Genomic DNA, 27,538 nt, shown 5'->3' with positions numbered 1-27,538 from the left:
TTGATGATGTTGGTTCTTTCCTAAGATTCCAATTAAGCGAGCACAATTCAACCCCAGGCAGTCCAACCTGAAGCTCGCTGTTGCTGCAGAAGAAACGTATTCGCAATGTTGAGTGGAACAGCATCCCACGCTGACTGGGTCCTTGCCTTCATATTTCGCTAATTTGTGATGCAAGGATGTAAACTTACTGCTTGTTAATGCACCCACGCTCCAATGCGGAGCGGGAAATTAAAACGAAAATGCTGTACAGTGTAATACCAAGAAAGCCAGCGCCCAGAAAAAAACATTCCACGATGCTGAGATCTTAAAACGTGCAAAAACATTTTATTTATGAATACACTAGCAGTGCAAAAGAAAAGGAGCGAAGTATAGCTCCCATTAGAGTGCAAAATGTTTAACCCTCCTTACGTCTCTGAGGAACGAGGGCGGAGGTCGTCTCCTTAGTTTTTGTTTTTTAAATCGCATTCCAAGATGAACATTGTCGCGCTATTAAAGCATCCTTTTCTTTCACGCGATCCTTATGTCCAGAATGCCGCCCATATTTTCAACCTGGAAGGCAGAAAGAATCAGAGGAAGGAAATGTAAAAACATTTTAAGTTGTTGCGTTTAACGTCACGAAGCGACACATTCGCTACGAAGAACGCCGTAGTGGAGGTCGGCGGAACAATTCCGACCACCTTGGAATCATCAGCATGCGTTGGCATTCCATAGCACACAGGAGCCGGTTGCGCTTCGCCTCCATCGAATTGTGCCCGCAGCGGCTGTCTTTGAGCCTTAGTCCTCCAGCTGAATGGCCTAGCGCTGTAACCACTCAACCAAAGCGGCGGGTAGAAAGAAAGCGTAGATGCAGCTGTCCTCGCTGCAGTACACGAAAAGGGTTAACCACAGCAGCTGAAATTCGACTCGTAAAACGCCGCGAGTAGCCTACATGAAACCTATATGAGCCCTCAAAAGCATCCCATAGTGCATATTTGGATGGCAATGTTCTGCCACTCCTATACTTCACATTAGTACATACTCACCTGTCATACTGCATCTTGTCGTGGGGTTGGACATATAACAGTTACCTTGAGCCCATTAGACGACCACAAAAGCAAGCGCTTAAAGTAACTTCGTTTTCTAACTACAATCAACCTAGCAAGCCACTAGTTAGTAAACTATGCTTGCTACCTTTTGATCTGCTTAGTGATAAAAACGCTGCTGAATGCATCCAGAAAATAGTAACATTCTTCCCTACGATGTATCTATATTTAATATCCCGTCGCGCGCAACGCCGAGCCATAGCTATGGAAATTTTAACTTACCCGCAAATAGAAATGCTTATGTTGGGCGTATGCTACAGTTTACGTGCGCAAAAGTATAGAACAGTCTACCGTGTGACGTAGAGCGTGCCAACAACTTTTCAGTTGCAACAAAAAAAAAATCACTGCCTTCAAACAAATGCAGCACTTTGATTTCACATCTGCACTTGACTACCGTAACTTAATGCCGTTCGCTTGATAATTACTTTCACGTAACCCCGTATACATGCCCGTATTTAATGCGATGTGAAGTATCTGGGATATATATTTTGCATTATTTGTGGTCTGGTCAAGTGATATTATGCACGCTTTGTGATCTACGCGATGCGATATTATTTGTGGTCTTTGTGATGTGATACTATCCATTCATTTAACATTGTTTTATTCCTTGTATAAGTTATACGGGTTATTGTTTGATTTGTAAGTTTTTAGTCTATATTTGCTTTGGTTTATGCTCATTGGCATTTTTACGAGTGTTTAGAGTGATAACTAGCTTGCATACTTTTGTTGTAAATTTCCTTGTACTGTCCTCCCTGTAGTTTTCTCCATTGGACCCATCACTAGTCACCGGCTATGGGTCCAACCAGTGCCCGCGAATTTCTTGTAGTGCACTAAAGAACAATAAAGAGCAAAGACTTCGGCCGCAGCTACACCTACTACACAATACCACTATATAGACCTGATAAGACAGAAGGAACGGGAGTAAAGAGAGCCCCTATCACTGCGTCCCATTCGATGGCCCATAATACAATCGTTTTAATAATTTGTAAGAACAGGTGATACCTGTGCAAAATATTCCGGCTGAAGAATATGTTGGCATAAGTCATGACTCGTCCACTGTCATCGTTTGAAAATGCGGTGCGTTGAACAACGCGAATTTTTTACTGCTCCACCACTTTTATTGGAATTTTAATTTAGCCCAGTGCCAAATTAACTTATTTTACATTGGCCCGAATGGCCAAACAGTAGCGGTGAAGTTTACCGCCTCACTGTAATAATTGTTATAAGCACTCTTGTTCAGCGCTTCGCATTCGACCTTGCCGTTCCCTGCTGCTACGCCCACCAAAGGCCGTAGGTTTGCTACATACGACAAGATTCTTACCGAAGGATCGTGATTGAGCTCTGCTGATTGTGAGACATTAGATTCTGTTCCGCAGCACACAGGCGCGTTATATTTCCACACTGTTATCCATTGACTGGCGCCGCCATGCGGTGGGACAGCACCGGCTGGTCTTCCTTGTCTTCCTCGGCTCGTGTGTTCGATCTCTTGAGTGTGTGTGCCGTAATAGTCCTGGTGTGCCCTTCTGCCCTTTCTGCCGGCTTTCGGTGACAATATGGAAAGCTCCGAGTCAAACCGTGTTAAAGTATTTTTGGCGCGAAGTGCCCTTACAGTGCGACCGTAATCACCAGTTACCTTCATTTGATGCATGGCCAAGGTCGCCAGGTTAGAATATGAATTTTTTAAAGCCTTCAAACCTTTCTGTCAGTCTGTGCTAACCACTCCACGCTGACGACGCGTTACTAGGAGGAGGCTTCCTTGCGCAAAAATTTTCTTATTCTTACCAACAAAGCCCGCATTAAATTCATTGGTACGTTTAGCACTGAACACCAGCGCACTCTCTTCCATTCAGTTTGAAATTCATGAATGCTACAGTTCCCATGCTTTAATTTTCAAGCAGTGGAAACAGATGCGCTTTTGTAAAAATGGAAAATACAAAGAAAACTACCCAGATTGAAGTTGAGATGCAAGAAACCACGATAAGAAGAGCGCAAACCATCAGTAGAGAAAATTATCTTTGAGTAGTTTCACACTCCAAGCTGAATGAGAACTTTTACTTAGGTTATGTTACTATTAGGCTTACTCAGTCAACTACTGCACGCGGGCAGAAGGAAGACTAAAAACCTCTTATGCTAAAAAAGGTGCTTACCGTTACACCCTAGGCCTGTCTCGGGCGCAGAGGCTGTGATCAGAACGTTGTTGCTACGCGAGCCTTATAACACCCCTAATATTCCTATATCAATTCAAAGTGTTTACTAATGATTGCCAGCGTTCTGAGACCAGGTTTCAGTTCGTTTGAAGAATTCCGACCAGAAATCAGGATAATGTTTCCGAAAAAAATATTCAAATTCCTACGTTCTTCTATTCCTTGCATGTTGACGAACGGTGTGACAATGCCAGCCGTTCCGTTCCTCCCTCCCCCATAGCTACCACGTGAAAGCCGCGGCTGATCGTGTGAAGTGGCCCAAAATTACCAGTGAGGGGAGGGGGATATTCTTGAACTCACCTAATTCAAGAATATCGGCTATTACTTAAAAGCGATATTTCTTGCACATGAATAAATTCTCACTCAATCACTCATGTAGCGGGTAAGTAAATAAGTCAATTATTAAGCCATCAAGCAGGCAAATAAGACTGTCTTAAAAACAGCCACGGTAACCCAGTGGCTCTCGCGTTCGGTTGGTGATCCCAAATTCACTGGTGCTGTCCCATCCATGGCGGCATTATTTCGAAGGAGGCGAAACCCAAAAACTCAGGGATGTGATCACATGCTAAAGAAACCAAGACGTTCAAAATTATTCTGGGGTCTTCCACTACGGCGTCCCCCATTAAGAATAGTCCCTCCAGGATGTCTAACGCCACAGTTTACAACACTGCATGAAACCAGCTGCTTTACAGCGGTCAGAAGCGACAGGGTGCAGTCTACTTTGTCATAAGTTGAGTGGTGAAAAAGACGTCAAAAATACGTGGGCGCATATAGACGCACACGAAGTCCACCGCTTGTCTGTCTTGTTCTGTGCTCGCCTTTTCTAGCGCTTTATCATGTCTTACAATTAATACAGCTGTTTTGCTTAGATGCAATGCTATCAAATTTAACCCAAACTATACATGTCGTTAAAATAGATAGTAGCAGCAACATGATGCGCTATACATACTGAGGAGTACGGGTATGAAATGACAACTGTGAAGAGGCACTAATGCGTGAGGTTGTATCTGCAGACGTCATTTAAGTTTCCGGTGCTATTTCTTGCAAAACTCAATGCATTCTTTACGTTGTGTATGTTATGCGTACGAATATTAGGTCGTATTATTTTATTTTCAGTTACGTTTTGACCGAATAAAGGCTCTGATGAAAGCAGGAGTTTGCCACGTAAAGCGATTGTTTTTTAGGCCTGTAAAAAGAACATTCATAGTTACTGACCTAAACACCATTGATTCAAGCCGGTTAAAAGAAAAGAGCTTTTTAAGACGCGATGACACATGCAAACATAAACAACGTTGAGAACTAGCCAAGGCAGATTGCCTGTGGCTATTTACGAGATTATATTCCACGTACCAGAACTGGTGCAGTGCAATTTACAACAAACAAAGCAAAAAACGTTGCCTCAGCCCTTTACACAGCCAATTAAGCTGAAATAACCATGGGTAGCCTGCATCCACTGTGAACTGCCGACCAAGCCCGCCGTATGGTCACATTTTTATCACTAAACAGCACCAATAAGCGTCTTTAACTTGTTTGTCGCCTCTGCAAGCATCTGTTGACGAGATGTGTCGAAAACAGCAGTAAGATAAATTTGTTACTTTACCGGCATAAAAGGAGAAAGCAAAGTTTCTTTTTTAGATAAACTTCACAATGACATTGAGAGGTGATAGGTATTCCCACTTTTCAATTTAAACTGGAAGGCAGGAAGGTGGCATAAAAGTATTCGTAACAAGACATATGGCGGTAAAATTTCTTTCTTTCTTTCTTTCTTTCTTTCTTTCTTTCTTTCTTTCTTTCTTTCTTTCTTTCTTTCTTTCTTTCTTCCTTTCTTTCTTTCTTTCTTTCTCTCTTTCTTTCTTTCTTTCTTTATTGTTTCCTTAGACACAGTCTAAGAGGGGGTCGAGGCTAAAGGCGTCCACGCACCTGACAAAGGCCTCGGCCCCCTTACACAATGTGAACAAAAAAGATAATAATGTTCGGACATGCAGTCGATGTTGCAATTGTAAGGGACTAGTCTGCGATAATAGCATGTCATCACAAACACTTTTGTTAGCAATACAGTAATAAGTATAAAACAATGCAATAATTCAATCGTAAATAGCAACATGTCTGCAACAGGAACATAACGCACAACAAATTGGTTTCAAACCAACAGTCACCGCACAATCACGCGCAACCATGATATTGATTGGGCAGCCGAGACACTATGGCAGTCTTTTAGACAGTACAGAAAATTGCGGGTAATGACAGTGACATGGCAAGAGAGAATACGAGAACGCATGCACAGACTTTTGCAATAATTTACGTTAATGAAAATTTAATATCACTGTTCACAAGAAGCTTCCTGCAGTATTTTTTAAAAGCCTGGAGACCTGTATCGAAGTTCAACTGTAAATCTTTGCTGTTCAACACATTAGTTATTTGAAAACCCAATGTTTGCCTTCCGTAGTTAGTTCTAACTTGTGGCATTTTCCGTTTTGGGTTACGAATGTTGTAAGAACTGGAACTATATACTGGGTAACTATGTAGCTTGTGTCTATGAATCCATTGAAATAGTTTGAAGAGGTACACTTGGTCAGCCTTTAACATATTATATTTGATAAATAGTGGTTGTGTTCTCAAAGACTGCTTATGACCTTTGTAATTTTCTAGTATGCGTAACATTCGTTTTTGTAATAGGTTAAGTTTGTAGTAGTTAGTACTTGTTGTCGTACCCCAAATTAAGACGCCATAGCTCATTTTGGAGTATGACAGGGAATAGTATAAGGTTTGTTTTAAGCGTCTGGGTATCAGATGTTGTACTCTATATATACATCCAATGGTGCGAGACAGGGTTAATTTAAGATGATTAACATGGGTATTCCATGAGAGGTCGTGGCTGAACCAGACACCCAGAAATTTTTGTTCAGTAACTTGCTCCAGCGAGCGTCCTTCAAATCTAATGCTGACTGAGTTGCAGTCTGGTTTATTTATTGGTTTAAATATTAAGAACTTAGTTTTATTTATATTTAGACTCAAGCGGTTACTTTGAAGCCATTTTGATAACTGTTTTAAATAATCATTAGCAGAGTTCTGCAGATCCTGAGCATTCTCTCCGGTGAAAAAAACATTAGTATCGTCTGCATACATTATTATTTGTGGGGATCCAGGTATTACTGTAATATCATTTATATAAATATGGAAAAGGAGGGGTCCCAAAATGGAGCCCTGCGGAACGCCATGTTGCACTTCAAGTTTGTTTGAGGACCAGTTATGGATGCACACATATTGATAACGTTTCTCCAGATAGCTTCGAATCAGTTCTAGCGCCACTCCTCTAATGTTATATATTTCTAGTTTTCTTAGCAGAATATTATGTTGAACAGTATCAAAGGCTTTGCTTAGGTCAAGAAATAGGCCAAGAGTAAGCAATTTTGTTTCTATATTTTCAATCATCTTATCCTTGTATGTCAATTAGCGCTTGCTCTGCTGATTTGTTTGCTTGAAATCCGTATTGGGATTCTGTTATCACGCGATGTTTCTTGAAAAAATCGCTTAACCTGTAGTTGATGACGTTTTCAAATACCTTCGAGAAAACTGTTAGTACTGAAATTGGTCTATAATTACCTAAATTGGTCTCACTACCGCCTTTATAGATAGGTGTAACTTTTGCAATCTTTAATTCATCTGGGAATTCTCCGCTAATAAGCATCTCGTTTATTATATGCGATAATATAGGGCTTATCAAGTGCGAGACATTCTTAATAGGCAAGGCTTTTAACCCGTGATCACCGCAGGCAACATGATTTTTTAAATTTCCTATTATTTCTTCAATTTCATGAGGTGTTGCAGGGGTGAGCATAATGGAGTCTAGCAATCTGTTTACACGTATGTGGTCGTCTGCACTGTCATACTTTCCTGAATAAATATCTGTTTTGATAAAGTGCCGGTTCATTGTGTCTGCTAGATCATTCCCACTTAGCACCACATCGTCAACGCAGATTTCCTTGACACTGCAACCAGGTTTGTTTCTTGCTAATATATTATTCAACATATCCCATGTCTTTCTGCTGTCATTTTGAATATCCTGGAATTTATTTTGGAAATAATTATCCTTGGATATCTTGAGATCAGAATTTAGTTTGTTTCTTATTTGTTTAAATTCCCTCAATAAACATGGGTCTCGTTTCTTAATGAACTCTTGAAATTTCCTGTTTTTTTTCTTTTATTCTGGTATAGAGCTCACACGTAACCCATGGCTTCCGAATCCGTTTGGGTTTCTTACCACTTTCTCTGAGCGGAAAGGCCACATCATAGCAGTGCTTAAATACATTCAAAAACACCGGGTACGCCAATGTAACACTACTTTGCTTGAACACGTCATCCCAGTTCTCTTGTTCTATAAGGTTGTGAAACCGCATCAAAACCGCACCGAGCTGCATGCATCGAAGGTAAAACTTAAGTTTCAGGAAAATTTTAGTGTATAAACTTACCTAGCACTACGACGTAGAGCGGTATGATAAATGGGGAACCGTTTTGCAGCGATTTGTTTTGCCCACCGCGAAAGCGACGATGACTGGCATTTTAGAGCTAAATGAAAGGGAACTAGCAAGCTTGGGAGTGGAACACTTACACGTGAGGCCTGCCAACACAGAAAATCCTGCGCGAACAGGGAGCGTCAATATGTCTACTCCGATGTCCGCTTTCTTGAACAGCTTGACTATGTCGCATATTGCTCCGGTAGCGATGGTGACCAGATCTTGCTTTGAAAGCGCTGTCAACAAGCACTGCATGATAGGAAGGATGGGTTTCAGACTTCGCAGTTACAAAGTGCAGATAAATCAGGCGTCAGTAAATAATATTGTTCTTTTGGACGGCAATGATTTTCTTTGCATTGTCCAAACAGTTAGGAAAACATTGGGCTGATATAGGAATCTAAAACACGAGCCTGTATAAAGAGAGAATTCACGCATGAACAGTTCTCTTAATTGTTCATTATAATGATTTGACGTAGTTCTACACCCAGCTTTATGTGGCACGGTCGGCAAATAATAGGGACCGCATAGCGCGTACTGCACACCGCTGATCCCAATACGCACGGCCACATGGCGCCCGGTGCCCGCAAGTTGTGCTTCAGGGCAATCTGCGCATGCGCATCTCCAATCTGGGCAGGCGCATGCGCGGTAAACCCCATGCTACAAATTTAATACAAAGTTTTAGTATAAGTTGTACCGCTACCAATTACTGCGTACCGACACTGTGCGTGTTGAAACACTCCCAACAAGGCAGGGGTGTCCGCACCTGCTCGGCACCTGGCGCCATCTGGCGCCCTCGAGGCATTCTGCTCATTCACACTTACTGCGTGCGGTGCGTGCAGTCTAGGGAGGTAAGCGCTGTAATAAATGTCTCAGCTGTCGTCGGCGTCGCCTACGCTTTCCTTCCTCCTTCTCGTCGCCTGTTTCCCTCACTGCGCCTAGAACGCCCGGCAGCCGCCTTGTTTGAATGAATGAGCGACCGTACGTGAAGCACAGTCCCACGTGTGAAGCATCCCGACCTTACATCTCAAAACTAATTAGTGCACCCAAATCATGATCTAACTACGCCCACTGCAGGCCTTTGCCATAATTCTCCAATTAACCGCGTCCTGTGCAAGCTACGGCCAATTTAGCCCCGAAAACTTCCAAATCTCAACCGCCCATTTGACCCGCAGACGCTACCTGCTACGGTTGCCCTCTCCTGGAATCCACTGCGTTACCTTCGATGACTATCGGCTGTCTTGCCTTAGCATTACATGTCTATGCCCTCGTCTTGGTTTCGATTAGGACGTTACTAACTCGCACGTCGAACACCGCCAGCGACGCCAGCCCAAGCACGGCGAACGCCGCTTCGACGCCGCCTACGGGATCCATACAACGCCGCAGCCACACCGAACCAGCCGTGAGCATGAACGCCGACCACGAATAGTAGAACGCAGTAGTAGACGCTCTGGCAGTAGTGTGCCCGGGTCGTGTGTATTTATAGCCTTTGTGTGTTGTGTTAGTTTTGTTAGTTTTGTGTTCTAGTGTGTGTGCCACGTAGGGTGTATTAAATGTGCGTTTGTGTGGGTACACCCGTCGCCTAGTCCATTGTTTCGGTTCGAGTGTTCTCCGGAGAGATCCGTGACTAAGATAAGTGGCGAGCGTGTGCCAGGATACATTTCTTTTTCTTTTTTTGCTTTGTCTCGGATTTATCCAATCTCTCGGCGGCAGAAAGGATGGATTTGGCAAGAACGTTAGAACTGGCGCTCAAGCTAGGGTTAAGCAAGGAAGAGGCGATGCATCTCTATGAGGAGGAGGGAAAGAGGCAGAGAGAGGAAAGGGCGCAAGCACGCGCAGACGCGCGCGAGGCGGAAGAGCGAGAAGAGAACAGAGCTCGTGATGCAGAAGAGCGCGAGGCGCAAAGAGCTCGCGAGGCAGAAGAGCGAGAAGCTAGAAGAACCCGCGAGGCAGAAGAACAGGAGAAAAGAAGGATAGAACGGGAGAAGGAGTTTATTTTCTGGAAACAGGCGCATGTCGCGGGAGGATATGAGGAGATCACGGACAATAATCAGCGTTCCTTAGCGGGTACAGAATCTCCTAGACCAGCCAGAGTTTGCCCAAGGAAGCTGATGGCTCCTTTCGATGACAAGAGAGATGATTTGGATGCATATCTGCAACGATTCGAGCGGATAGCTTTGGGGCAAGGCTGGGAGCGCTGTGAATGGGCCACGGCATTGAGCATGTGTTTAGTCGGAGAGGCGCTGAATGTTTTTGGAAGGAAGCCTGCTGCTGATTCTATGGACTACGAGAAAGTTAAATAGGCACTCCTCCAAAGATTCAGGCTTACGGCAGAGGGTTTTCGTGAGAGATTTCGCACCGCGAAACCTGAGGATTCGGAAACCGTTAAGCAGTTTTCCTTCAGGCTATCCAACTATTTTGTTAGGTGGCTTGATATGTCAAACACAGAAAAGAGTTTTGAAGGGGTGCGTGACAAGCTGGTCACAGAGCAATTTTCAGCGTGTTGCAGCTCAAAGCTGGCGCTATTCCTGAAGGAAAGAAAGTTGTGTTCATTAGAAGTGTTCGCCGACACTGCAGACCAATTCCTCTAGGCTCAAGGGTTAAGAAATTTGAGTAAGGCAAAAGAGGAAACCCAAAAGGTCCTAGAAACAGATGCGGTAAAACCAAGAGCTTATGGCGGTGCGTCTAAGGCGCCAGTAAGGTGTTTTCTCTGCGGCAAGGTGGGACACCGTTCAGCTGACTGTCGGACTAGTAGCGCTGCCCAGAAAACACAGGTTGTGTGTCAAGGTTGTAAGAGGAGGGTTCATACTCTGGATGAGTGCCGATACAGAACGCAGGACCGAGCTGCATGCGTTGTCGACTCAAAGGTAGAACTTGTCACGCCACCCGAAGTTCCACAGCTGAAAGGAGAGCAAACGCCGCTGGAAAATGAGGAAGTGAGTGGAACACCCAAGTCGAAAGCAGCAATGCCAGTGGTGGTTGGGCAAATAGGGGACCGTCCTATATTGGTGCTTAGAGACAGCGGAGCTAACACAGTCTTGGTTCGTAGAAGCCTGGTGAAGGACGAGGATCTTACAGGGGAAGCGTCGGCCGTCACTCTGGTAGACAGCACAGTAAGGTACCTTCCTGAAGCTAGGATTCTAGTGTCCACGCCATATTATACTGGGCAGGTAGTGGCAAAATGCGTAGACCAACCCATCTACGATAATAATTATAATTGTTTTTTTGGGGGGAAGGGAAATGGCGCAGTATGTCTCATATATCGTTGGACACCTGAACCGCGCCGTAAGGGAGGGGATAAAGGAGGGAGTGAAAGAAGAAAGGAAGAGATAGGTGCCGTAGTGGAGGGCTCCGGAATAATTTCGACCACCTGGGGATCTTTAACGTGCACTGAAATCGCACAGCACACGGGCGCCTTAGCGTTTTTCCTCCATAAAAAGGCAGCCGCCGCGGTCGGGTTCGAACCCGGAAACTCCGGACCATCTACGATCTCATACTGGGGAACATTACGGGTGCAAGAGGTGTCGAAGACCCCCGATCCCGAGGGGAGGATGCTCGGCGTTGAGGAACATCCAAAGGAGGAAAGGCCCGTGACAGCACAGACGGGTGCAGTAAGTTTTTCGTCGGCAGTGGAGACAAGAGCTCAAGCGACATCCCGAGCAACGCAGCGTCCGCTCTCTGCTCCTGTTACGATGTGCCTGAGCGTAACACCGGGCGTAATTGCAATTAGGCAAAAGGAAGACCCGAGCTTGAAGGCTTGCTTCGAAAGAGTCGGGGAAAGAGTGAAAAGAAAGAAGAGTCGCACGTCATTCGAGTATCAATTGGTAAATGGTCTTCTGCACAGGGAATGCATATTTAATTCAGGAAGGTGGGTCCAACAGCTGGTGTTACCGAGAGATATGCGAGAGACCGTGTTGTGCTTAGGACATGACGCCATTATGGCCGGAGACCAAGGTGTTCAAAAAACGGTGTCTAGGATCACCGAGGAGTTCTTTTGGCCGGGTGTTCAGAGTGACGTTAAGCGCTTTGTTCGCTCATGTGATGTGTGCCAGCGCACAGTTCCAAAGGGAAGAGTTGGTCCCGTACCTCTGGGAAAGATGCCAGCCATCGACCTACCGTTTCAGCGAGTTGCAATTGACATTGTGGGGCCAATATCTCCAGTATCCGCCAAAGGCAATAGATATGTGCTTACTCTAGTTGACGTGCCCACTCGTTATCCTGACGCTATTCCACTGAGAACTATTGACTGTATCCAAGTGGCGGAGGGTCTTGTGGAAATGTTTTCACGTTATGGGTTCCCGAGGGAAATTTTGAGTTACCGGGGCTCGAACTGCACGTCGGAACTAATGAAGGAGATTAACCGCCTTTTGTCAGTAAGGCAGTTACTGACGACGCCTTACCATCCCATGTGTAATGGGCTTGTAGAGCGTTTCAACGGCACCCTCAAAAATATAATCAAGAAAATGTGCCAGGAGAGACCTACTGATTGGGATAGATATCTCCCAGCTCTTTTGTTCGCTTACCGCGAAGTACCACAAACGAGTATTGGTTTCTCGCCCTTCGAGATATTGTATGGGAGAACCGTTAGAAGTCCACTTGCAATACTCAAGGAGCTTTGGGCTATTAAAGAGATTGCGTCAGATCTCAAGACAACTTACACATACGTGTTTGAGTTGCGGGATAGATTGAAGGAAACATGCAAGCTTGCACATCAAAGCCTGGAAAAGGCGCATGAACGCCACAAGGGATGTTATGAAAAGAAAGCCATTCACAGAAATCTGAATCCGGACGACACGGTTCTTGTGTTGCTACCCATGGATCATAAGTTACCGATGCAGTGGAAGGGCCCGTACCTTGTGACGAGGAAGAAAAAGGACATGGATTACGAGGTAGTGATAGATGGCACTAAGAGGGTTTTCCATGTTAATATGTTGAAGAAATATGAAGAGCGATGTCCCGTACGGCGGTACGCCCCCATGGCAACTTGTTCGGTAATGACCGAGGAGACAGGTGATGCTGCCGAGGTGTCCACGTTCAGTGGAAAGAAAAACGCAGGAGGCGATGAGGTACTGAAGAAGCCCAATTTGAATGGAGACAGAGGATTACAGCCCTACTCCAAATCAAGAGGGAGACGTTTTGGGATGGGCCAAGCCAAATTGAGGTCATATGTCACAAATTAGACTTGTATAGAGATAGAGCTAACTGGTCAGCTCTGGGTGTCTCTGGGATATATCATCTTGTTGCTGTGTTAATGTGTCTCTGGGATTTATTTTGTTGTTGTTGCTGCTATTGTTGGTGTTATGTGATCATACAAGGGAGCGTGTTGTGGACATGAACATGTTTATTAAGGGCTCTGTACGGACAGCCGCAGTGGTGTGTTAGTGTTCTGGAAACGCAATTTGGTGTGCTGTGTTAGTGGTGAGCGTTTGGTGTGTGTTGGACATCTTCGGTGTGGTGTGTGCTGAGTCCAGAATCGCCACAGAAGATAGTCGGCTGGCTGGATGGCCTGAAGATGAGGATGACGTGAGCAGTTTTTCATGGAAAAACTCTTGAGAGAGGGGGCCCTTGTCACATATATTAAGGAGCCTAAATTAAATTTTAAAGGAAAAGGGTGTGAAGAAGACGACGCAAATTAACCGAAGAATAAAGAGGAAGAAGAAGCATTCGTTGATGTGGAGAGCGATGATTGGTGGAGAAGCATTCGGTGCGGTGGAGAGAGATGATTGGTGGAGAAGAGAAGACGACGACGACAAGGCATACGTGGACTAACACCGAGGCTATAAAAGGGCGACTGAGAGCGAGGCCTGTGGGGAACAGCAGAAAAGCGGAGGCTCCGGCGGGTCAGGGACACATCGGCTGGAAGAGAGCGACGCCGGCTACTGCTCCGGTGAGCTCGCGTTCTACGACATCGCATCGTGGACTTCCGGCCGTGTCTGAGCCCATTCCGGGGAGTCAATAGAGGACGCTAACACCTGCTACGGCCAGGGGTGTCTCCAGCGCTGTTGCCACCCACGCCAACAACACCGGCATCATCTCCACGGGCGCTTGGACCTGGAGCTTGTACGACGCAGCCAGCGACGCCAGCCCAAGCACGTCGAACACCGCCAGCGACGCCAGCCCAAGCACGGCGAACGCCGCCTCGACGCCGCCTACGGGATCCATACAACGCCGCAGCCACACCGAACCAACCGTGAGCACGAACGCCGACCACGAATAGTAGAACGCTAGTAGTAGACGCTGGTAGTAGTGTTCCCGGGTCGTGTGTATTTATAGCCTTTGTGTGTTGTGTTAGTTTTGTTAGTTTTGTGTTCTAGTGTGTGTCGCGTAGGGTGTATTAAATGTGCGTTTGTGTGGGTACACCCGTCGCCTAGTCCATTCTTTCGGTCCGTGTGTTCTCCGGAGAGATCCGTGACACACTGTTGGCCACTGGAACAGGCGTCACAACCTGCTCTAAGTAGATATATTCCCTTACCACTTCCAATGCACTCGACTACTCCAAAGCTCTCGGGACAAGGCATTTACTAAATCTTACGTGCGGCGCTTTTCTTGATCTGAGAGAACTTCCAAATGCACTCCACCCCATTCTTATTTCCCTCTGATGATCCAGATCAGCAGCGACTACCTGCTCTGAGTGGACGTATTCTATTGCCACTTCCAGCAGCTCGCTACCGATTTTAAACTGCTGTTTCCTTCCGAGGCTGTTGAACCTTGCTTTGGTTTCCTGCTCGTTATTTTTAGACCCAGAGTACTGCTCCCCCTATCTAATTTATTGATTATATTTTGCAGTTCATCCCCTGAACGATATAGCAAGGAAATGTCACCAGCAAATCCCAGATTTCTAAGGCATTCTCCCTTGACTCTTTTCACCAAATGCTCACAATCTGGGCCTCTGAATGCCACCTGTAATTAAGCAGTGACTACCATTCGGGAGATAGTGTCTCTCTGCATGACACTTGTTCTTATCGGCATTTTAATGCCGACTTTATGGAGGAAAATGGTAGCTGGGCAGTTGCTATAGACATCTTTCAGTAATTTTACGTAATGCTCGTCTACACCCTGATTCCGCAATACCTGCATGACTGCTGAAGTTGCGACTAAGTCAAACGCTTTCTCGTAATCATAAAGGCTACATACTATAGGGATTGGTTATACTATGTGCATGTCTCTATCACCTGATTGATAGTTTATGGTTTATTGTCGAGTACGCATTACAAAAGCCGGCCGGATCATTTGGTTGATTGAAGTCCAAGGCTGCCCTGACTCTATTAGCTATTACCTTAGTATACACGTTATAAGCAACGGACCATAAGATGAATGGTGTCCGATTTTTCATGTCCTTGGCATCTGCTTTCTATGGAATAAGATTATATTAGCGTTCTTCCACGTGCCTTGTACGCTCGGGGTCTATAACTTAGATTAAGCTGTGGCTTACCGGCACTCACGTATAGTGCAGAAACGTTGGGGCTACCAAAAAGGGCTGAAGTTAAGAACAGCGCAGCGAGCTATGGAAAGAAAAACGGTAGGTGTGACGTTAAGCTACCAGAAGAGGGTAGAGTGGCTCAGGGATAAAACACGGGTTTGTGGCATCCTAGTCGAAATCAAGAGGAAGAAATGACCTTGGGCAGGTCATGTAACGCCAGATCAAGATCACCGGTGGTCCTGAAGGGTAACAGACTGGATTCCAAGGGAAGGGCAGCGTAGCAGGGGGCGGCAGAAAGTGAGGTGGGCGCATGAGATTAAGAAGTCTGCGGGGATAGGTTCATTACAGCTTGCACAGGACAGGGTTAATCAAAGACATTGAGGACACCTTTGCCCTGCAGCGAACGTAGTCAGTCTCATGATGACGATGACCTGCGGCGCTAATAATGCGGGTACGGCGGCTTGAAACTGACCGCCCTCCCCCCCTAATGAACTCTTCGACAGACATGAGCATTTCGCACCACCCGGCCTGCTTCTGAAATCTGCGTTACCTGAGGGGTAAACGTCTAGTTCTTTTCGTTTTTGTTTTTCTTTTCTTTCCTCATTCCCTCCCTTTCTCCTCTGTCTCTTTCCCTCTCGGCGCCCTTAAGATGTCCATTCAGAGTGAGAACAGCGTCTTTCCCTCTATCACAGGAGAGATTCCGTGCTCAAAATCTGCGCCTTTCTGTCGCAGAGAAGTCTGTCCACGTGGAAGTAAGCAAGGCGTATAGGATTTGACAAGTTGGTCAGACATGCTAAAGGGGAAAATGGCGCGCCATCTAGTAACGAGGACAGCAGGAGAGCACACACACGCAAGCAAGGCGCCTCGAGGAAGTTTCGTTCTAAAAACGCGTACCACGCCGGATAAAAATTAAGTACTTCTTAGGACAGGATGAGAAAATAAAACTTCTTGTTTACTTCTTGATGAGCACATGCTTCCAAATTCTCGCAACGCAGACGCTGCGAAAAATGGCGAGTCGGTTGAAGACGGGCTTTCCAGAAACACTTCTGTAGAGCCAGTTTGATAATTGCTGGCATGCGGTGTAAACGCTGCTTTTAGTGGCAAGGTAATCTTAATGTAGCGCCTCTAAGTCATCGCGGCCAAGGAGTCAAAACCTCGCTGTGGCCATCTTTCGTTGCGAACGTACACTTACGCTGTTAATTCTGATGCTAGAGTGCTTGGTGATGCAACGTGGTCAACTCACATTTAGAGCTCAAGTTCCGTCACCACTCGCGTGCACCGATTACTTCTAGCCGCTCCTGTATCAAGACCAAGTATTATTGCACTGTTTACATTATACGGCCTCATTTTACTTCATCGTGGCCGATCTTCCGGTGCCTATCAGCATGAGAGTGCGTGCGCAAATGTCGTCCCTCCATTGTTCTTCACCTGTGCTTATATTTGCCCACGTAAACCGCAGCGGATGCAGAGCCTCGGAAATCGGGGAACCTACTCTTCATACGGCTACCTGAGTAATACAATGGCTTCATTGGGAGCCCACCCCACCAATACCTATCTAAACACGCCTGGATAGCATAGCAGCACCAATGTAGTTACCAGCACAGCCGATAGCCTTGAAGAATATAAGCGCCTTTAAGGGAGCTCTTAAAAAAGCGCCACAAGACGGTGTCCTACTTTGTAAAAGATATTCTTCTATTAATGCATTAGGTGACGGAAGCCAACAGTCATCAAAACAAAGCAGCATAGGGATGCCTTTTTTGTAGTTTGTAGTTTTGTAGCATTAATTCGAAAGTAATAAAGGCAGAAGAAAAAAACAACCACATGCCGCCTGTGGGATGCGAACCTTGGACCTGCGATTTTCTCGCCCAGTGCTCTATGTGAACTTCTGTTGCAATGAAACAGTAAAAAAAGGCAAAAGAAATGGCCGAAGATCTGCGTTCTATTGCCTTTAGCTCCAGTTATCGCGTCCATGTTGGAGTATTTGTAATACAGTCCATAATTGGCATCCAGCCTAGGGTATCGTTCCTCCGGCCATATTATGCGTCGTCTTTCACCAGCAGCCATTTTTTAAGAATTGGGGATGTTCTTGTTAGCTCCTCTTTTCGCTCAGCTGCTAATCGCAAATGCTTTCAACTATTCCTGTTAGCGCCAACTTGCATGTAGAGGCGCGACCATCAACTAACAAAAAGCGCAGTTTTTGACGCTGCTTACAAATAGTTGCCCCTAAGTTAAGGACAACACAGTGTACTATGGAAAGAAAATGATAGGTGTAACGTTAAGAGACTAAAAGAAGGAAGAGTGGTTGAGGGAACAAACGCGTGTTAATGACATCCTAGTACAAATCAAGAGAAAGAAATGGGCCTGGATAGGGCATGTATTGCGAAGGCGAGATAAGTGATGGCCGTTAAGAGCAACGGAGTGGATTCCAAGAGAAGGCAAGCGTAGGAGGGGGCGGCTGAAAGTTAGGTGGGAGGATGAGATTAGGAAGTTTGGGGGAGGACGGTACGGTGGCCGCAGCTGGAACAAGAGATGGTTAATTAGGGATATATGAGAGAAACCTTTGCAGCGCAGCGGGCGTAGTCAGGCTGATGACGATGATCAGTCAGATTACCACGCAGACAGAAATTCACGCTCACGTAAAGCTTCTTTTCATTGTTTGTACACATTTGTCTTTTGAGTGTGCTGAAATAATTCACATTAACATATTTGCCCTTATCCTACTCATAATTGCTCCCCTCTCAAAGCAGAGGGATAGAAGCACTCACTCATATCTGGGCTTATGCACCAAAAGTTTGTATTGGCAAGGTGTTCGTCTTTATTTCAGTGCACGTAACCTTTTTTTAATGATGAATAGAAGCTTTTTCATTACTTCTAATTCCGCGGCTGACAGATTCTACATACATTAAAAACACGAGCGCAGCTGCGAAAATTACGCTGGATGAACTACCCTACCGAACTGTCGAAAGGAATTAAATTCCTGAGGCAGAATTTATGAATGTACTTCCATGTACTCGTCGTGCTTTCTTCGCTGCTGTTAAGTTTTGTTGTTATCGAAATGTTCGCGCTCAAAAATGTCTAATACTTAACGGTTCGTGATGGTGACCACACCACTTCGCGTAAGTTCTAGTCTTCGGTCTTATCACAGAAAGAAAAGGAGAAAATTTTATCAATTACCTTCAATGTTTCAAATAGCTCCTCATAAGTGGTATCCTGCGTAATAAGAAGTTGAAGGCAACACACACGAAAACACTCACTCAGTTTTAACAAGCTGCTGTTAAAAAGTCTGTACGGTAACATGTTGGCGGCAAATAGTGAACAAAACGTGAATGTTGCAAGCCAATAAGACGCTTTGTGCACACTTGTGTACACTGTGAACTCAGTGATTTTTGGGAGTGTGCAATAGGTACTATGGACTTCTTTGTTTTAGACGAATTCAGAGTTCTCCTTATTCAGATTGCAGCGTTCTTTTGTACCAACTATCAAACGCAGTACTATTGCCATGGAAAGAAACGCGAACAGCGCGGTGCCTGCGCACTCGGCTGATCGAATTCCTATTGATCGCGCTTTTACATGGGCGTTAAGAAAAAATACGTTAGAGTCGTCCTAGAATGCGTTGCGGACGACTCCAGCGTTTTTTTTTTTCTACCACCGAAGTAAAAGCGCGATGAAAACAACTGCGAACAGCGGAGCGCCCAGGCGCCGCTATGTTCGCGTTTCTTTCCATCGCCCATGTACATATCTCAAAACGGGAAACCTAGTAACACCCTCACTCCTCCCTGCTATTTTTAAGACGACCAGTTTTATCACCCGTAATATAATTTTTTTTTTGTGGGGAGTTGTCACATTATAGCCTTGCGGAAACAACCGGGTTTCTCAGTAATAAAATTCCGTGATCGTCAGAGAAGGTCGCGACGTTACCATCACCGCCATATTTGAAAATGCGTGGAGTAGAATGTTAGGGTTCCTTCCACTGAATTATAATATGAGATTATAGTAACCCGACCCACTCTGCCACGTTAATTCACTCACTAAAAGATGTTAATATACCAAACTAATATAGATTATTCCTATCACTAATCCATCTGAAGCCAACCCATTTTTTGGGGTGGGCTTACTTCCCAGACATAGAGGGTCCTTTGGAACATTTCGGGGTGGGAGGTGTAACTTCCTATTGTTATCGCGTTTTCTTCTTCAGGAATGTTGTTAAGAAGGCTCCGATTTTTTTCGCGTATCTAGCTTCACCTGCGTCTTCGAAATAGAGAATATGGATCCCCCCCATCCTTCGACTGTTCGTTAGTGAGGTCGTGGCGTTTGGATGCAAGAATTTTAAACCGCTTTCACTACTTTATACGAAATTATGCACGTCGTTGTAAGAAATTACCGGGGGTAATTTCTACTGAAGAAGTGATAAATTTCTTTTCTTGATGCCTTAGTACAATGTTTAGACAGAAAAATATTGTTTCGAGTGAAAAGAGCATTTTAACGGCTTAAGAAAACTATCCTGCAAAGAGGAAGTTGATTGGCAGCTGCATCCATTTTGTGAGGCAAACAAGAACAACGGAGGTGCTGACACACGCCTCGAGACTATAGCGCCAACTGTTGAGCCCGGACCTGTCCTTTCTCGCTCTACGCGGCCTTCACACAATATATTCATCTACGAAAAAAGCCCGCTTCATCTTGGTGAAGGTTGCAGAATTCCATCATGAAGCTGCGCAACCGTAGCGTCGATGCCACCATGCCATCCGAGGCCAACCAGCCCGCCAGCTCTTCGCCGGCGCCCGTCGTCTGCTACTGTGCACCCAACAGAATGGCCCTGCCGTCTTCAGCGACACGGACGACCGCGACGTGGAGGACTGGCTGTCCTCCTATAAGAACCACGAATCGGATTTCACCACCTGGTCTGCGTTTAAGACTAGCTTCACAAGGTATATCGAAGATGTCCTCAACCTCTGCAAGCGCGTCAATGTGGCCATGACGGAGGTCGAATAAATCATACCTGTGCTGAAAGGCATTGAGGACGACGATTTTAATATCCTTGTGGCCAAGATGCTCACCTCCGTCACCAATCTCTTCAACCTCTGCCAAAGTTACGATGAGCTCCGTGGACAGCGCGTTTTCAGTCGGCACACCTGTGCGCAGCCGGAAACACTGCGTTTTGTACGTTTTGCAGGATGTTTTGTGCATCATTGAATTCGCCCTCTCACGACATCATCTTCGGCTCGAACTTTCTCTCCCAACATCAGGCCGTAATGGACTGCACTCGTGCCGAAGTCGAACTTTTCTTCGGCGCAACCACAACACCGTGCGACAAACTGACTGTGGCTGACGACGTAACGATCCCGCCGTGCTCTGCTGTGCTCGTCTCTGTTAACTTCACCTCCGGTTCCGAAGGCTCTGTCATCTTCATCCCGTCCGACACCTTCGCTTCTTGCCACCGTCTACCTCTGCCGTTCACTGTGCTTACCGTCGCAGCCGGCTGCAGCGCCTTTCCCGTCACGAACCCTTCCTGTGCTCCTTTTCTCTTCTTCGCGGCTAATGCCTAGGATTCATCAAGCCTTGCGCCTCCGTCGTCGTCTGCAATAGTCCTGCCCTCTCTCGATGGCATCACTTACTCCTTGCCCTGCTTCTATAGATCCTGCTCCTGTGGACGCCTTCGCCCGCTGGATAGACAACGGTCTTGCGCAGCCGGAGAAGACCCAGCTCTTGGCTCTGCTAACTATGTGCTGTTCCTGGTTTGACTTTTCCCACCACCGTTTGGGCCGTACATCAGCTGCCACACATCGGATTGACACCGGCACCCATTCGCTGTTGTGCCAACGGCCATATCGTTTCTCTGCAACCAAGCGTCAGGTCATCGTCGAACATTTGAACTGCAGCATGGCGTCATAAACCATCGTATTGTCCTTGGGCCTCCCCACTTGTCCTCATCACCAAGAATGACAGCTCTATCCGCTTTTGCGTTGACTACCGGCGTCTAAGCAAATTCAACCGCAAAGAGATCTACCCCCTGCATCGCATTGACGGTGCCATTCTTCTGAATTCGCTCATCCTTAGACCATCTGAATTCTTCTCATCCTTAGACCTACGCTTTGGGTATTGGCAAGTCCCGATGGCCAACTCTGACCGCGCCAAGACAGCTTTTGTCACGCCTGACGGGCTGTATGAATTCAACGTCATGCCGTTTGGAATTTTTGAAGCCCCTGCCAATTTTGAGCGCATGACGGACCCAATATTGCTCGGCCTCAAATAGAAAAGATATTTGTGTTACTTGCATGATATCGTGTTTTCCTCCCTGGATTTCCAGACGCACCTTGTTCGCTTGGGCACTATTTTGAGCTGTCTCATTGCAGCCGGGCTCCAACTCAATTTGAAGTGTCGCTTCGCGGCGCCCCATTTGAAAATTTTGGGCCACGTCGTGTCTAAGGACAGTGTGCTTCCCGACCCAGCAAAGATCCGTGCTGCCGGCGAGTTCCCGAAGCACTCCACGATGAAACAGCTTCACAATTTCATCATCCTGTGCTCCTACTTTTGGCGCTTTATCCAGTTTCGCTTCAATTATCGCACCTCTGGCTGCCCTTCTTTGCGACAGCAGCGACCGTTCAAGCTGTAGTCTTGCCTGTGACAATGCGTTCAGCCCGATGTGCCGTCTGCTCACCTCCCCGGCCCACATTACGCCGCTTTGACTCTGATGCTCCAACTGAAATCCACACAAATGCCAGTGGCGCTGGTATCGGTGCTGTTCTTTCCAATATGAAACGGGCTTTATTCGTAGGTGAAGATCTTGTGCGAAGGCCGCGTAGAGCAGGCAAGGAGAGGTCCGGGCTCAACAGTTGGCGCTCTAGTCTCGAGGTGCGTGTCTGCTCCTCCGCTGCAGCGGCCCGTCATCTTTCTCTTTAGATTACCATTATTATATTATTATAAGAGAGCACCACATAAACACAAGATGTCAAAGATTTGAAATTCTATACCGGCATAAAAGTAAGAGTGAGCAATGAGCACGCCAGCCTTTGAAGACGGTAGAAAAACTTCTACGTCTTCTGTAAACTGGAAGGGAATGACAAATATTTATATACTTTTTTTCGTTTGTTTACGTTTGCTCTTCTAACGCACAGTAAAACGAACGCACAATAAAACGTAGCACCGCCTTTTTCTGTGTCTTTTACTTTCAGCTCATCCGCTCTTTATACAAAACAATTTATCAGTAACATACTATGTCACTTCTCATTGGCTTATCCGCGTGGAATGAAAAAATCGACGAGACAGCAACAGAGCAGTCATCATTATTAGAATTTACAAGAGCGCCCGCTGTCTTACCTCAGCGATGGAGCCCGCTTGACAGAAGACAGCCGCATCATCGACGCACTGGAATTTGCAAGAAGCATTATGCTGTATGTGGACTTATGAGAAAGGAACACTTTTATGTACAAAATGTTCAAACTGAATTTAAAAACATGCACACATAAGTGCGCAATCGCGCCTCACAACTAATGTAATCCGTTCTTGCAGTACATTCGTCAGCAACTTTATTTAGAAACATATCGCAAGAGTCCTTTAAAAGCTTCATCCGCCAAGCATCGCCATGTGGATTGATGCTGCCAATGCATCAAAATACTGCTATTATATGTGTGCCAAGCTGATGCATTACTGTTAGACATCAGTAACCTGAAGGTTGTGCCTAGTGCAGTCGTAGGCAAAGGACGCCCCTTCGAGAAAGGCAGGCTACAGAAGACCAGCACATTCCAAAATTGCGCTTTGTATTCTTCCGTGGTAGGCACGGCAAGCGTGAGGCACATAAATATTTACCTTCAGTGGCCGGCGAGCAACGGCGGAGTGAGAGAGTGTTCGAGAGTCGATTCCCAAATAAACAAGTCAGCCTTTCAGCTTGTCACTGTCTCACTTTGCTTGAGTTGCGTCATCGCTACGTGATGATATCATGAGAATAGAATGCCTTAATTCACCCTCTACCGAGAGAGCGCAATCGGCGGTCACTTACAAAATAGGTTGCCTGGGTATCTCCGAATATGTCGACATTGCAGCCCCCTTAGGCAACCATAGCCGAAATTTGAATGGTGGTACATGCTGTGCACTAACAACTGTTGCCACTGACATCTCATACACTGCAGAAAACTCGATATAGAACCGTAGAATAGACGATCTCGTGGCGTGGCCTGCCCTTAGCCTCGCAAAGCTTTGGCGGCTGGGTTTGAGGGTGGCTCAGGGCTCCGATTATCATCATCCGCCGCAAACACAGTGCTGGACGGCCTCACATCCAGCGGCCAACCCAAGGATTCGTGCTATCATTTCGGGCGGTGGTACGTACTAATCGGTCGTAAATTTTGGTGTCACAATCGAAATTAACGATGTGTACTCTTGTACACGGTCGTCATTTGACAGCAAAGGAACTGCTGTGAGCTCTCCATAGTTTTCATTTACTTCATTCTGTATTCCTTCAATGAACATTGCTCATTAAAATGAACAAATCACAAGCAGCCTTTCAGCCAACTCATTTCGTGGTTCTGATTTACTCTTCACAGCACCATCTTCCAGCTATGTTTATAGTACCTAATGCTAAGGCATTTGCTAGTCACGTTAAGTACTAACGCCAAAAACAGCAACTGAGAACTGTTAGCCTACCTTGCCGATGAGTCCTGTGTCACCGATATTGATGTGTATCGGATCCTTGCAAACCAGGTTACAGCCGCACGAACTACCAGACGCTCCCACATTCTTCAGCACATCGTCTGCGTTGTTGCACTCGCATTAAAAAACGCATGTGGCGACCATGTCAGCAACACTAAAGTTAGGAATATTTCTACTGAGAGAATTAAAAAGTGAAAATGATGTTTCCTTCTTCAAGAACAAACAAATGAGCTGACGATTACGGTTCTCGGTAATGCAGTTCTTGAGCGCAGCCGCTGCGATACTCATGCCGTAGGCAACCGCGTGAGGAACGCGCAGTGCCGAGCAGAGGCAGCTCTGGAATTCGACTTTCGCAGCACGCACAGCGTTCTGCTGATGACGAGTCTGGCCTCGGACGGAAGGCCAACCCGTTAACAGAGCGCGCTACTGTGGCGCCACGTTAGAGATGACGACGGCGCGGGCTACTCTTCTCTACTCTTCATCTATATACTGCCATTCGCGCGCTACTCTTCTCTACTCTTCACATTGCCGCTATTAGCGCGCTACTCTACTCTCTTACCCTACAGCCATTCGCGCGCTAGTGTTCTCTACTGTTCACCCTGCCGCCATTTGAGCGCTAGTGTTCTCTACTCTTCCCACTGCCGCTATTAGTGCGCTACTCTTCTCTTCTCTTAACACTGCCGCTATTAGCGCGCTACTCTTCTCTACTCTTCACACTGCCGCTATTAGCGCGCTACTCTTCTCTACTCTTTACCTATATACCGCCATTCGCGCGCTAGTGTTCTCTACTCTTCATCCTGCCGCCATTCGCGCGCTAGTGTTCTCTACTCTTCATCCTGCCGCCATTCGCGCGCTACTCCTTTCTACTTCACTCTGCCGCTGTTCGCTGCTTTACAGCTTTCCTCCTCGCACTCTTCGAAATAGTTGTCTTTCGTCCTCCCCCTACACCGAGGCGGTGCCACGACGCTCAACGTAGTAATGGGCGCCTAAGAGGTGCGCTTTAAAAATGTTGGTTTTCAATAGTTATCCGTTAGGCCTTCGAGAGATAACGCAGAGATAAAAAGATATAACACGCAAGAGGAAAATTCCATGCTCGGAGGCAATTTTTAAAAATAACAGCGCGAAAGACGGGGACAAAGGGTAGAAAACAATAGGCAATACATTGCAAGAAAGTCGCGCTGGAGTTACACAACACGGCTTTGAAAATTGCTATTTCGTCTATTGGGATGGTAGGTGAATGTAGCTTCATTTTTGTATGTGGGCATCTGAGAACAGAGGAAGCAAGGAGTCATGGCAATACGAATAGTTAGGCAAATTTGTAAAATCATTTTTCAACTTATTTTGTTCGCGATTCGATCGCAGTCTATAAGGGTGTATTGAACAGACAAACCCTTTTTACAGAATCTGGGAATGAGCACTTCGTCTTGGAATATTCACGTATATGTTTTATTATCTCTCCCCTCTACTTGGACTTGAAACTGGTTTTCTGGAGGCCACTGGAAGTAACACGCATGATGATGTGTCATGGGATGACGAGCACGCAGGAACAACCGTTCACGCTGGCGTGTCTGTGTTCCTCCACGCCCACTTTTTAGTGTGGCACACAGCTGCTCGTGCTGCAGTGTAGGCACTGCCGTGAGTGGAGCGCGCTTATGTTTCTTTGCCCTGCGGCGCGTTCTCGGCAGCTTTTCTTGGCAGTACGTCCAGCACCAATCTACTAACCGGAATAATAAGACAATGTCGCATAGTAATAGTATTGAAAGTAAATACCATGGTTACGTACCACGCATGGTTACGTGCCACGAAATTATTATTCAGTGTCGAAATGTTAGAATATGTATATCTCTCCAAACTCAAGCAGGTAAAATGGAGCAACTCCGGACGGATACTCTACCGTAATTCATATAAGTGCTGTGTCGTTTATCCCGGATCGTATTCTCCAATATATAGATTCTGTGGCCATCCTAAAGCCGATATAGCTCATACATAATACGAATGGCCTGAGGACCCACCACCCACGGGCATCTCTAAACAAGCAGAGTGGGAGGATACGGTAACCAGCTCGGACTCTCAAACACAAAATGGGCCGTGCATCGGGCTTTGGGAGCCGCAGCATTCCACTTCAGGGATACTCAAGGTTAAGGTGAAGGAGAGAAAACTTGACACCACTCGAGGGTCTGACAATTAGCAGAGCGTTGACAAAATAAAGTTTTATCTTCATCTTCATCACTGCTTTCAATGTCCGGTGACGACCCCAAATTACTGCCTATCATCGCATCAGAAGAACACATATGAATGAAGCCAGCAAGTTGGTCTCGTTTGGTAGTAAGAAAACTGAAGCCAGCCGATATAAACGATAAGACAGGTGACATATCAGCACGTGGTGAAGTCTCATTATGTCAGTTGTTTTTTGCAGGCAGACTCGGTAACTCTTTCGGAGACAGAATCATAACGGTAACGCGTGTTTCCCACGAGCAGTTCATCTAACGTAAGCCGCATCTTCTCATTTGGCCCACGGTTTTCACGAGCGAAGTCACGAAAATTCTTGCGAGCGATTTGAATTCGGGGTGACAATTCTTCAACCCATACTTTCAAGGACACCATGTTCTTTAGTTCGAAAGAGTTTCCAATAATACGCGATTTTTTATGTAATTCAGGAATTTTACAATCAAAGGACGATGGTAGCCGGTAGCCGTCCTTTTGTGTCCCGACATGGTGGGCACGCTCGATATCAGTTGTCTATAACCCGAACTGCTTTTTTCAGAATTCAGTGAAAATCAACTCTGAGGCATCATAGCCTCCATCAGCATTTTCTCGCAAGCCTTTGCATATCACGTTTTTTCGTTGGATGAGATTATTCATGTCATAAATTAGTTCCAGCAAATCTTGAGCTCCCTGTGTGCATGGCGATTTTGACAGGTTCGTTTCAAAGTGTCATCCGCCAGTCGTTAACACCAGATACTGCTTCGCTTTTTCATCAGCCCTTGTAGTGTTCCTTCTATTTTTGAAAGTCTGTTTTTAATGTCAATCGTACCCGAGGAAATATCCTTCATTCTGCTGAGTAATTCTCTCTAAAGTTTATCTGCATCGTCAGCAGGGTCTGGATTGGTCTCAATACCACCAGAGCACATGAGAAACTAGCCCGTACAAAAGAGGACAAAAGCAAATTCAGGTTACTGCCATTTTTGTAGCCTAGTATACTATGTGTCCGAGCTAACCTAGCTAAAAGTTAAAAGTATACCAAGCCATAACATTTGGAGGCAACATCAACCATGTTGTTGACCGTTGTATTTAAAAGCATTTTTGTATTTTGTTTAAATGAACAATTTACAAAAATAAAAAAATTTGAGACACTTAAGGCTGCTTCCATGCGGGAATTCGAAAGCATTACTGTCCCTGGATGCACTGACACGAAGCCACAGACACACCGGTCACACACACACATGCACGCGTATCACCACACTCAACGCTGTACGCCAAACGGTTGCATCACAATTTTTACGACAATTAGTTTTTGAGGGAAAATAATGAAGTAACTGTTTTACATCTCGGTGGATACCTCAAATGTAACTTAAGGGAAGAGGTAAAGAGTCAGGCAAGGCGTGAAATTGAAGGTGCATATTTCATCGGCCCGAATCCCTGTTGAAAACTAGCCTCCAGCTTGATTAGCACATGCAAGCT

The 27,538-nt window shown here is 45.8% G+C and overlaps 1 protein-coding gene across 2 annotated transcripts in view; it reads right to left on the bottom strand.

Annotated features, from left to right (window-relative positions):
• Positions 1–302: 302 nt before the first annotated feature.
• Positions 303–27,538, bottom strand: part of LOC144134697 (uncharacterized) — a 50,140-nt gene continuing 22,904 nt past the window's right edge. The window contains exons 6-10 of one of the 2 annotated variants that reach the window (XM_077667547.1): positions 23,852–23,958; positions 22,532–22,579; positions 18,392–18,427; positions 7,896–8,049; positions 303–549 (exon numbers count right to left, since the gene is read on the bottom strand). In XM_077667547.1, the coding sequence (XP_077523673.1) occupies positions 545–549; positions 7,896–8,049; positions 18,392–18,427; positions 22,532–22,579; positions 23,852–23,958 (350 nt within the window). In that variant the 3' untranslated portion in view covers positions 303–544. The remainder of the gene's footprint in view (positions 550–7,895; positions 8,050–18,391; positions 18,428–22,531; positions 22,580–23,851; positions 23,959–27,538) is intronic. The other variant, XM_077667548.1, reaches the window with a different exon arrangement.

The sequence above is a fragment of the Amblyomma americanum genome, chromosome 5, assembly GCF_052857255.1.
Source record: "Amblyomma americanum isolate KBUSLIRL-KWMA chromosome 5, ASM5285725v1, whole genome shotgun sequence".
NCBI classification, from domain to species: Eukaryota; Metazoa; Arthropoda; class Arachnida; order Ixodida; family Ixodidae; genus Amblyomma; species Amblyomma americanum.
The sequence above is the reverse complement of the archived record's forward strand: the minus strand, read 5'-3'. Positions and strand labels throughout refer to the sequence as shown.